Below are 12,661 nucleotides of genomic sequence, written 5' to 3'. Positions count from 1 at the left end.
GAAGGCAAAACATTCAAATTAAATAAGTGTATAATGATTCTGTGATGTTCTGACATTACTTCTCTTTAAAACATTACAAGAACGGGCATTATATTTGTACTGTATTGTCAAAAGCATGTTTAATATAACTTGTAACTAATGTGTTTGTAATATTAATATTTTACTATACTGCATATAGTGTACTTTAATGAATATAACATGTGAGATGTATTGTTGCACTATTTAAGTCTACACTGCCATACTTTGTAATGGCCAACTGAGGAATAATCGCATCAATACAATAAAATGTGTATGGTCTGCAAATGAAAAAAAAAAAAATTATGAACAGCCTAATTGACATATTAGATTCCCCGCAAAATAAATTAGCCCCAAAAACACATGAAATGAAAAAAATGATTAATTCTGCAGAGAATCGATTCTGCAAAATTTTATGAGGAAATGGAAGATATTGGCTAGTAACAGTACATTTCTCCATTAGCTAGGTGTTCAAGACTGTGCTCTGTACATGCTATGTATATTTCAATTAACTCGACGTAATATACTTTGGTTGATATTTTTATCTAAATGTGTTAATGGCATCTACCTAACATCGTTAGTGAATCCGTAGTACCTTGTAAGTGCCATAAAGCCATTAAATTTTGCTCGTTATTAATTCATCCATATGTATTTTTGTGACTTATTAATTTGTAAACTTGTATGTTTCGGTTGATAATGAATGAATCTGTTCAATGTGAATTGAAATAAGATAATGGAAATAAGAATAATTTATACATTAAAAAAAAAAGACAGAAAGTATAGGAGACATATGGCCATGCTAGTTGCCAGCATTATCTTCCATAGGTTATGTCTTATATTATAGTATACAGTAGTCGGTCAATATGTCACTTAAAACCGGATCTGGCCGCTACCCACTTACCATGTTCCACATGGTCTCAGTAGGCGTCTACTATGTGTGTTCATTTTGTTTGCATTTGAAATCCAGACTTTTGAATGGAATTCACTTGTTGCTCCGATAATTTCATTGCAGCAGACGCCGAGTAAAGGTCAAATAAGTCAAAGTAGAGTTTATATAGTGCGGTTGTTACGACAACTGGTTAGATAAAGATGTTTATTAGGTCACTCATGAGACTGTAGTATTAAATTTTACAATATCCATGGAGGGAATTTACTATCTATAGGTGGAGGGCAATGTGTGTTTGTATTAAACATTTTGGAGGGAGATGTTGTGGATGATATTTGAAATAAACTGTGTAATACTAGTAGTTTTTGGTATAACTATTAAAAGACTTTCTTGGACCAAATTTGAAAACTAAAACACAACTTGCTTATTGGATCCCTTTGGAAATCAATCTCTTTGCAGGGACTTTGAGGATTATCTCCAGTGTCTTTTAACGGTGGTTTTTGTTTTAATTGTTTTTGCATGTTATTTTTGTCTGTGTATTTGAGTTTGTGGGAGATATTAAATAAAGCCAAATCAAAATGCAATCTTTAAAAATTGTGTGTCTAAGCCCCGCCTCAATGGGCATGTGTATTCCGTGTATTTTATCACTAGTGCACACGCTCTATGCTAATCATGTTTTAAAGGTCCCTGGATTGATGACTACTACAGTATATCCCTAAATGGAATATCACAAATATATTCTCCTCATTTTGAAGATTTATTTATATTTTAAGCCTCTTTATATTTGCTTGTATGGCAATTCGCGTATAAAAAATCCCTGATTTTTGGACGATTTTTTTATGTCGGGCGTACAGTATAAGACGACCCTCTCTTTTCACCGTCAGAAATACTGCTTTTTGCTGCTTTTTATGATTTAATAATAATATGCATCTAGCTGGCTAAAAACGAAGCCAAACGTAGAGCTACAGTAATCTTCCAAATAATACCATATTATGGGCTTTTAAATGTTCATCAAAATGTTATTCTCCATGCATTAAAAAATGTGTTTAATAGTAATTTGCTATTTTACGCCTAGTCTATACAAGAGAAAATACGATAAATTTTACATTAATAATATTTTAATAATAATCATAGGAGGCCTACTTTATCATAATTTATACAGTGCAATTTTTTTTTTGGCAAATCAAAATGAGTATGATATTGCTTGGAGCATACAGTAATGGGCATGAAAACAGAGAGGAAACTACTCTTTAATATCCTGTCAATATAATATCAACTGTAGGAGACAAATTTCCTTGGTAATCGTGATAGTGTTAAGTACCTCCTTATTTTGAGCACTATTTTAGTGGATGTGCTTAAATCTTATCATTATTTTGCTCCATATAATATGCATCTATGAAAATAGGTTTATTTGGCAATTATCAATGATGATAATGATATTGATAATCTCTGAAAAGTATAACGTAAACAATATAAAGACATTTTAACTTAACATTATTGATGGATTGCAACAGAAAATCAATATGCACTGTTTTGAATACATGGATGTGAAATTACACTAAACTTGTTCACCGAGTCACCTTCCATTTTGTCTGCTTGTATTATGTAACCTAGCAACAGGAGGATGACATTCAATGTAGAGTACTACTCAGTGTACATTATTTATTCCGGTATTTTTTTTTGTGTCTTATAGTGACACCGAAGGGAAGCACTTTGTGCATTAAATGCTGCATTGTTGCTGGTTAAAGATTGCATAACTAGTCAATTTCGAAGGCCTTTTTTGCTGGCACATGCCCATGTGTGTACAATAGCCTTACTATGTTTCTGGGGTCATTTTAGTAACACCGAAGGGAACAGCTTGGGCATTAAGCGCTGCATCATTGCTGTTTAATAAAAGTGCACTTTAAAAGTGGCATATCTAATTAGTTTTGAAGGCCTTTTTACTAGCGCGCACGTGAGGCTAGGAAAGCCTTACTATGTTTGTGGGGTCTTTAAGTACCACCAAAGGGTAAAACTTTGGCATTAAGCGCAGCGTCATTGCTGTTTAATGGTGGCATATCTAATCAATTTTGAAGGCCTTTTTTGCTAGCACGCGCCCCTTGTAGGTGGGACAGATACTGTAGCATGCTTTTATGCATTCATTCCTCATCTATCAATTTCAATAGAAGCTGAAACTGTAGCCTCGGAGCACCAAATAATGTATTCTTAATCTGTTGCAATTGTAGTTTCTCTGATTTGAAGACTTGTGGCATTTGATAATACATTTAATTTGCAAGTCTGATCTTGAACATTTCACATTTCCATTAAACAAAATGAATAGACAAAAAAAGATTCCTCAACTGTCAACCACCGTATGTTATGTTAGAAAGTGTGTCTGTTTGATGAGCTCAGATATCTACAGTTAATGCTGCTGGTTATGCTAGAATTTTTGGTGTGGTCAAGGGGGAAACTCTTGTTGGGACCCCCTGTTACAGTACATACTGTTCTTAAACTGCGGAATTTTTATCATTTTATTTTTAATAATATATTTTCCAATGTTTCCATAAATGTATAATTTTCGAACATCAATTCAAAGATTTGTAAATAATATTAATTTGTATTTTAGGGTGATAAGGAGAAACAGAAGATGGTGTGTTTGACCTTTCATGACATTGGATTAAACCGTGAGTTATATTTGCTTCAATTAATCTTTTTCATCCTGTGCACATTTCAATTTCTTTCTATTTTTTTTTCATGGCTCAGTTTAAATGTTTTGTTTTCAATGTAACCATCATCATGTTAGTATCATCGTCATCATCTTCATCCTCATCATCATCATCATCATCATCAGATCATCATCATATCATCCTCATCGTCGTCGTCGTCAACATCATCTTCATCATCATTATATCATCATCAAATCATTGTCGTCATCCTCATGACATCCTCATCATCGTCATTATCATATCATTCTTATCAGAAATTAATTACTGACTAATTATTAACATTGTAAAATTTGAGCTGGTTATTTTATAACGTCTGCATTTTTAAAGTGATATTTTTAGCAATGGCCCCTGGTAAAGCCCTGGGAGGCATGAGTGCAGACCTGCAGACATGGCTAATGAATGTCTTATCAAATCTCATCACCAGGCCTAGACATTCTGAAGTTTGAGCTCAGTAATTTATCATTCAGCATTAAACAATTATTGATTAAAATATTTTCTGTAACGAACAATCTTTTAATGTTGAAGAAAAAGAACTACTAGAACATGTAGTGATCGATTGTGATGCGTTAGCATTACAGCCGTTGGCATACTGTAGACTGACTTAATTGTTCACATAGATTGGCCTACGTACTTCGATTTTAGATTCTGTTATTAGCCATATAAGTGTCCAATATTATGACGTTTCTGTGGCTGGTATTGACGTACATGAAATACAATCTACGAAATTAATGATTTTAAAACTTTTGAAAGCAAATTCTGACCAATAAATGAAAAGAAATGATTTGTAATGGCCTTGTGAGTTTGCATTTAGGATGCACTTAGCAGGCTCTTGCCCAAGGTAACACCGCATAGTTGTATAAAGATTGCGATGTAAATAGTAATCGGATTAAATACTTTACATGAATTAAATAATTATGATTCCCCGTTTAGGCGAGAATATTTTATACCTTGTTTTGTGAACTTATACTGTATTTATTAACGAACATCTTAGAAGGGCGGAAAACAAATTACGATAAAAATTTCTTTTCTAATTAATAGCAAAAATATCCGGACTGAGAAGAAAATAAAAATACAATTGTTGTTAACTGTAGTAAACAGTGTAGTAACGGATGGTTAATGCTTTAAATTTATACAGTAATTAGGAAGAATTACACATCTTATTTTTTGAGATTTCAAGGTGCGGGCGTAATAACAAAGAAATATTTGTGAGCTATCGTGACAAAATGAGTCTTGTGGTATGAAAAATGAGTTATTGATTAGATAGATGGCTATATATTTATTTATTTAATCTTTCTTTATACTGTAGGCACTTTCAGTGGTACAGTGACAAGAAATATATATTACAATAATGATGATAATAATAATAATAATAATAATAGTAATAATAATAAGAATAATAAAAATAATCATAATTGTAATTCAATTATTTTATCGATGATAGTCATTGTATTTTACTTGTACTGTAAATTGTTATATTTTCTATAGTGACTGTTTTGTATGTTTTTATATTTGTTTTACATTTTTTAATATAATAAGTGATGACGAGCAGAAGAATTTCCCTTGTGGAACAATAAAGTTATCTTATCTTACCTTATATACAGTAGTAATAAAACAAAGAATAAAATAAAATTATAAGCTTTATTTTGGTCTTTGAATCATGTTCCTAGGTTGAATAAAACCAGAAGAAGATCATTTTAAAATTCAGACGTCTAAAAAAATAGCTTTACGAAATGTGCCACAAAAACATGATTACCTTAGGAAACTCAACTCAGAACTTTTGCTAATGTGAAATGTACATATTAAACCCAATATTCAAGACAAAATATCAGTTCAGATATTCTTGAATATCAAATTGACGCATTTTGTCATAACTGCTCACATTTTTTCTGAAATTTTTCTTTTTTCTTTTTTTTGGTGGTGGTGGTAGGTTTTTTAGTTGTCCAAAAATAAAATTGTATTTTTATTTGAAATCATTCATTATTAGAGCTGTCTCTTATACACATCTAGATGTGTATAAGAGACAGTATATATATATATATATTTGGGTTCGCCAAAGAAGGTATAGAAAAAGACTCCCCTTAGGGCTGGCGCTAATTTTTATGGCTATCGTCATCGTCATCATCACCATTACCATCATCATAAAAAAGGATGATAATGATATCATAACCATCAACTTTATATCTCATTCATCATCATTATCAATGCCACTTACATCTATCATATTTCAGCTTCATAAAAGATATATTGCAGATAATACTCTAGGGTCGTTGACCTTTTAAGTGGCCATGACTCATTTTATGGGGCAGTTTGATATCGAAGTTACGAGATGTCACATGACTAACAGCGATTTATGTTTGATGCATGATTTAAGCAGCTCTAATGTCTTCTATGTTAAGTCCTAAGACGATAGATCGAAATTTCTACGCGATTCTGGTTTTTTTTTAGGGATTTATCATCACACCCTTGGGTAATAATGACCACATTAACATTTAGCTTTACAACGAAAAAACACATTGACTGGAATGCCATGTGATATCTTTGCCATTACAATGCATGGCCATTATGGTTGAAGAAGAAGGATTTTGACAGTATTATATGAAAATAGGTTCCTAGTCAATAATTACATATTCATGCTTAATTATGAATATGTAAGGTGTTGGACTAATTTGAATAATATCATTGTTAATTCTTGCCTAATAATAATAATAAACAGCATTTTTAAAACGCTCAGAGCGCTTGCTATTAAACTGTACATAGCTTAATTCTCTGAAAAAAAGTAGCACACATGACATACAGTAGAAAAATTTTAACATTTTTAAACTCTATTTGGCAGAGTAAGTTTTGCTTTCAATAATTGCTTTTCCAACTGGCATGTCTAAAAAAAAATAGTATTTTTTAAACAAATATATTACTGTGTAATAATATTAATGCCCAATTTTTGTGGAATTTAAAATTGTCTATGGTGCAAGATGTTGTTTATTTGTTCGGAATTTTATCACTGTTAACTGAATCAGTAATCCAATTGAAATGCTTGATATTCTAAAAATAGCTGCAATAGTCCTTCGTTCCATTCTTTACCCTAACACACAATATTCAAGGCATACTATAAAAGCAGATAATATAGTGTTCCTGTACTGTAGTTGGCTAACAGGAGCAAAGGTTAGCAACAGCTAACTCCATTGCTAGTGTAATGCAAATCACTATATTATTCCTGTCAGACAGAAAAAACAGGTACACTTGCAAAATGTTTTCACTTGGAATGTTTTCAATTAGCCTCATGTAAATTCATTTAGACATATTTAACTTAAATGTATTATCCCCTGAAAGTGACAAAAATCATTAAAAAAATAATTTTTAAATGACCAGTTCATTTTGCATTAACATAAATTTTATTAACTTGAGCATAGAAATTATGGAATTTATAAAATGTTTACCCTGATTTTTATAATTGATAAAAAAAAAATGATCTAACACTTCTAGTGACTAGAAGTGTTGTATCATTTTTTTGCTGTAAAATTGTATATATTTTTAATTCTATAAGATAAAATAAAAAATAAAATGTAATTTTAGAAAATATACCACTTAAAGACTTTGAAAAAAATGATACCATGCAAATCAGCCAACATCATAGGTAATTTTAGCAATGAATGAGGGAAAAAAAATCAATAGTTTGTAGCTAATAATAATTTGAATATGAAAATGAAGTGTGATGGAATTTCAACTCCTAATAGTCATCCATAAAATAGTGTAAACAAGAGTCAAGATATCAAAGTCAATAAATGCTTTGATTTATCAATAGTACTTTGTTAGTAATTGTTTACTATCTTCAGTATCTACTCAAATACATGTTTTATAGAAATCTGGCTACTGTACTGTATACTATACCTTGGTAGTTACAGGTGGTTACAGATGTTTGGCTTAAATTTTACAGGGTCCTATATTTTCAAATCCTGTGAGGTACAGTTAAACTTGCCTAAGTTAAACTTGCCTAAGTCGACTTCGCCTAACTCAAATAATTTCTATGTCAATCTTACTTTACATGCCAAATTGTTGTGTTTTCTATTAATTAACAATCTGCGTAAGTGGAATTCTTTTTAAATCGAACAATTTTTCAATGGCATTTTGGATTAGACTTGGCAAGTTCAACTGTTAGCTTCTTTTCACACCAGTATAACCAACTACAATGTACCCAAGCCTCGTAAAGTGATTAAGGCTCCGTGCACACTATCAAATTTTTATGTGACAATTGTATGTGATATATGCACATACAGTATATGGATGATGTTTGTCTACACAACAAAGTGCTGATTACAGCTGCAAAATATGGAATTCTCCCATCGGGTCTAAGTGTGTGTTCCATATGTGCTTGATCCAGTGACCAGTCAACAATTTTAATTATTATTATTATTATTATTATTATTATTATTATTATTATTATTGTTATTGTTTATTATTATTATTATTATTATTAATGTTACATAAAATTTGATAGTGTGGCCAGAGCTTAAGTTTATAGAGTATCACGCCATGATGTAGTTGCCATCACATTTGGTATGAAAAAAAAAAGCCCTTTGTAGCCTGTATAAAATGTTTAATTTGGCACCAGTATAACCAGCTCTCACTGTTCGCAAGCCTCATAAACAGGAGTTTAACCAGAAAAACGAAATACTGTAGGCCGTCCAAAATGGGAGCCAGTGGGCATGGCCCTGAGCTGACTGTGGGCGGGGCCTGACCCCCCTCCTTTACATTTTTGGGAATCCCCACCGAATATTGGAATGAAAACAATGTACGTTCAGTCAATAAGGGTTTTTTTTATCAAACGTAAATATGATTTAGCTTTAGTTTAATGTAACAATTGATAGATTTGAAGAATATAAAGAATTTGCTAAAGTTAGATCAGGCCCAATTAGGCTAGGCTGAGCTGATTAGGCCAAGCCGTCCAAGCCATCACGGTAAAAGTAGCCGTCCTAAATAATTGTTGGCCGTTAAAAAGATGGCAGGACAGTTCGCTGGCTAAGCCTATGCTCATAAAGTGACTTTATAAGATTTTTCACACTATCAAATTTTATGTGAGAATGTGTGTTACAGTATGTGCACGTATATGGACATGATGAATGCAGTTTGGTGCAGCGGGAACGGTTTGGTTTTCCAACCTCGAGGTCGGTGTTTCAATCCCTCGCTGTGTATTTCGCTTGTGTCCTTAAGCAAGACATTTTATCTGCATTGCTTCTCTCCACCCAAGAGTATAAATGGGTACCTTTTGGGGTTGCCTGCTCCTGCGCTGATTACCAGCAGCAGTACTTAAAGCCTGTGAACCCCTATGACCAGGGAAAAGAACTGCGCTTTATAACCTCAAGGAAGAGGCGCATTATAAATGCCGATACCAGTGCCATGATGATGTCATATTATACCCAAATATGGGCATCATATCACATTTTCATCACCTTTATTTGTCCCATGAAATTTGTTAGTGTGGACAACATAACACAACATAAGTTTATAGAGTATCATTTTATTCTATATGTAGCTGCCAATTAGGTATTGAAAAAAGACCTATGTTCTGCAGCTTGTATAAAATGTTAATAAACCTTCCTATAATGACATTACAAGTGTTAAGATTTCCTCAGTCAATAAACTTTCAGCTTGGCTTACCATCAGGGAATGCAATCACTAGACGATGCTTTAGTACTCAAATAAATGTCATATTCAACAATAAGAATATTGTTACCCGAGTTCACCCAATTTGTTGGTGGCTCACATTTAATCATTGGACGATGATTTAATACTTAAATAAATATCATATTCAACTACAGGAGTACTATTAAGTGGGTTCACCCAATTTGTTGGTACATTTAATCATTGGACGAGGCTTTTTTGCTTAAATACATGTTATATTAAACTATAAAGAATATTATTAAGTGAGTTTACCTAATTTGTTAGTGGCTCATATTTAATCATTGGATGATCCTTTGATGCTTAAATAAATGTCATATTCAACTACAATATTATTAAGTGACTTCACCCAATTTGATGGTGCCGTATCTCACTGGGCGATGCTGTAATAGTGCTTAAATAAATGTTATATTCAACTACAAGAATATTATCAAGTGAGTTTACCCAATTTGTTGGTAGCTCACATTTAACCATTGGACGATGCTTTACTGTTATACTTAAATAAATGTCATATTCAGCTACAAGAATATTATTAAGTGGGTTCACCCAATTTGTTGGTAGCTCACATTTAATCGTTGGACAATGCTTTGATGCTTAAATAAATGTCATATTCAACTACAAGAATATTATTACGGGTTCACCTAATTTGTTGGTGGCTCACATTTAATCATTGGACGATGCTTTAATAGTGCTTAAATAAATGTCATATTCAGCTATAAGAATATTATTGAGTTCACCCAATTTGTTGGTGGCTCACATTTAATCATTGGACGATGCTTTAATGCTTAAATAAATGTCATATTTCAACTACAAGAATATTATCAAGTGAGTTCACCCAATTTGTTGGTAGCTCACATTTAACCATTGGACGATGCTTTACTGTTATACTAAAATAAATGTCATATTCAACTACAAGAATATTATTAAGTGGGTTCACCCAATTTGTTGGTAGCTCACATTTATTCATTGGACGATGCTTTGATGCTTAAATAAATGTCATATTCAACTACAAGAATATTATTAAGGGTTCACCCAATTTGTTGGTGGCTCACATTTAATCATTGGATGATGCTTTAATGCTTAAATAAATGTCATATTTCAACTGTAAGAATATTAAAAGTGAGTTCACCTAATTTGTAGCTCATATTTTAATTGTCCTATGCTATAATGATGACCTATTAATGATAATATATCAAGTTATTATATATAGTGCATGTATAGAGGTCTCTATGTTTAATTGATTGTGTGCCATGCGGTAGTAACGTCAATTGGATGATCACTAATACTAAAATGTACTTAACTGTAAGGTAGGTTGTACAATAATCAATATTTGTTTCCAGAAGCAAAACACTATATTGTCTTGTGAATTAATATTCTTGGAAATTATTTTAAGAATATTTAATTACTTTGTTCTTTCAAATGAAATAAGAAAGATAAATAACATTTCCTCGCCCACTGATGGACGCTTCATTTGCATACCCTACAATTTCTGCTAGCAGATTTATGGATTTTCATGATTATGACAATCTGTAATTCAGAACTTAGAACAGAAATAGATATATTTGGTTATATAATTATAATAATAAATTAAATATTAACAATTCTACGATCATAAATAATTTAGTTTAGATTTGATATCTTAGAAATAAATACTTTAGTGTGCGTGTGGGTGGTTCACAGCCGTTTGATTGAATTGGCTTTATGTGCATTTAAAACCTTTGTTGGAAACAAAATGGAGTATGTACACTAGTTGAAATAATATGTACTCTAGATCAATAACAATATTACAGTACATTGGTGTTGAGCTAGAGAGGATGTGAGTCAACCACAGAGTTTCATGTGTTATAACCATTGTGATGGGTTGAGTTCCATTATTTATGATTCTTTAAAGTTTACATTTATTATATACAGCTTCATTATACACATCACTGGACACTTAATGTTGGACTCGTTTTTCCATTTCTTTTATTTGTTTGACCTGACAAGTGCATATAATAGACTATTTACCGTAGAATGGTCAGGGGCAGCTTAAGCAAATATTAGATTCTAATTTAGTCACCTTTCACACTTCATAAAATCAATGCTATTCAAATATTGTCATATATATTGTTGGGTAGACAAAAACCTGATGATAGTTTACTTATAAATTTATTGTTTTTTTTCAATTTTCCTAATTCTGTTTATCGTCATTTTATAATATAGGTACATATGATTATAAACAACAACCACCATGTAAAGTAAGACTTGAACAGGTTGTGCTTAATAATAATAGTTGGATTTTATGTACAGTAACACTTTACACCACAGTCTCAAAGCGTGGATTAGCTTGTACAGTGAATCTGTTTTCCCCTAAGGGTCTCTTCATGTCTGCTACCCGGTGAACTTGTGCGAACTACAGTACTTTCCCTTGTCTGTCCACAACAGGTGCTGTGTAGACCAGTACACCGTCTTAACTCCCTACTCATTTTTTATTTTTATTTATTTATTTTTTGGTATTTTATTTTATTATTTTTATTTTTCTATTTTTTAAATTTTTTTTGTATTTTATTTTATTAATTTAATTTTTTATTTTTTATTTATTTATTTTTTTTTTTTTATTTTTTATTTTTTTTATTTTTTTTTCTTATTTAAAAATGTTTTTTTGTTGTAATAATTTGTAATGATGCTGTCAGGAGAGCCACTTGATAGGAAGGGAACATCATGTTTTTGTTATATTTTTCCTGAAATTTAATTTGAAATTTGAATTTGAATCTCATCTTTAAAGGGCACATGAGCCAATTGTGTACATTAGACCTACGGTTTATTTATAGTCCTTCATAGCAAACACCAAACGTTCTTACAACATTCGTGAACATTGTGGTTAGATATGTCACAAGTAACGTTCACACAACGTAAAAACGTTTAAACATTGTGACGTAAAATTAGGTTATACTGTAAGTACGCACATATGGTTGTACAAAATAATGTAATAATGTTACCAAACTGTAACGTTATTATAATGTTCGTAGAATGTAATATTGTTAGCTGGGTTATCCGAGAAGACTTCTTCCACCTCCAGAATAGGCAAGCATGCCGTTCAAACCAGCACCGATAATATGGCTACTGTATGTTGTGGAATCCCTGCCTTAAGCACTCAGCCATTCGACTCGCCTCCATTGATGTTCTAGGTTGGGAGTACCGGTACTGTACGAACCACACACTGACCTTGAATTAACCCCTTACAACAACATACAAGGTACAAGATACATAATTATTATTTTTTGATTATATAATTATTTTTTAATTATAAGCCATGAAATATATCTACTGTAGAACTGAAACATTGAATGAATCCATTCACAGCCCATTAACAGATGTTTGAGAATGGTCAGTGTGTGGTAAG

At 31.8% G+C, this 12,661-nt stretch overlaps 1 protein-coding gene across 2 annotated transcripts in view; it reads left to right on the top strand.

The window, feature by feature from the left end:
* The window catches only part of LOC117105711 (uncharacterized protein ZK1073.1-like), a 40,110-nt gene that overhangs the window by 3,726 nt on the left and 23,723 nt on the right, over positions 1–12,661 (top strand). For both annotated transcript variants that reach the window (XM_033246949.1, XM_033246948.1), the window contains exon 3: positions 3,507–3,564. In XM_033246949.1, coding sequence (XP_033102840.1) covers positions 3,507–3,564 — 58 coding nt within the window. The remainder of the gene's footprint in view (positions 1–3,506; positions 3,565–12,661) is intronic.

Source organism: Anneissia japonica, unplaced genomic scaffold (assembly GCF_011630105.1).
Source record: "Anneissia japonica isolate Jap-2015-1 unplaced genomic scaffold, ASM1163010v1 scaffold287754_len4335492_cov202, whole genome shotgun sequence".
Lineage (NCBI taxonomy): Eukaryota > Metazoa > Echinodermata > Crinoidea > Comatulida > Comatulidae > Anneissia > Anneissia japonica.
This window is presented reverse-complemented; position numbering and strand designations above follow the sequence as displayed.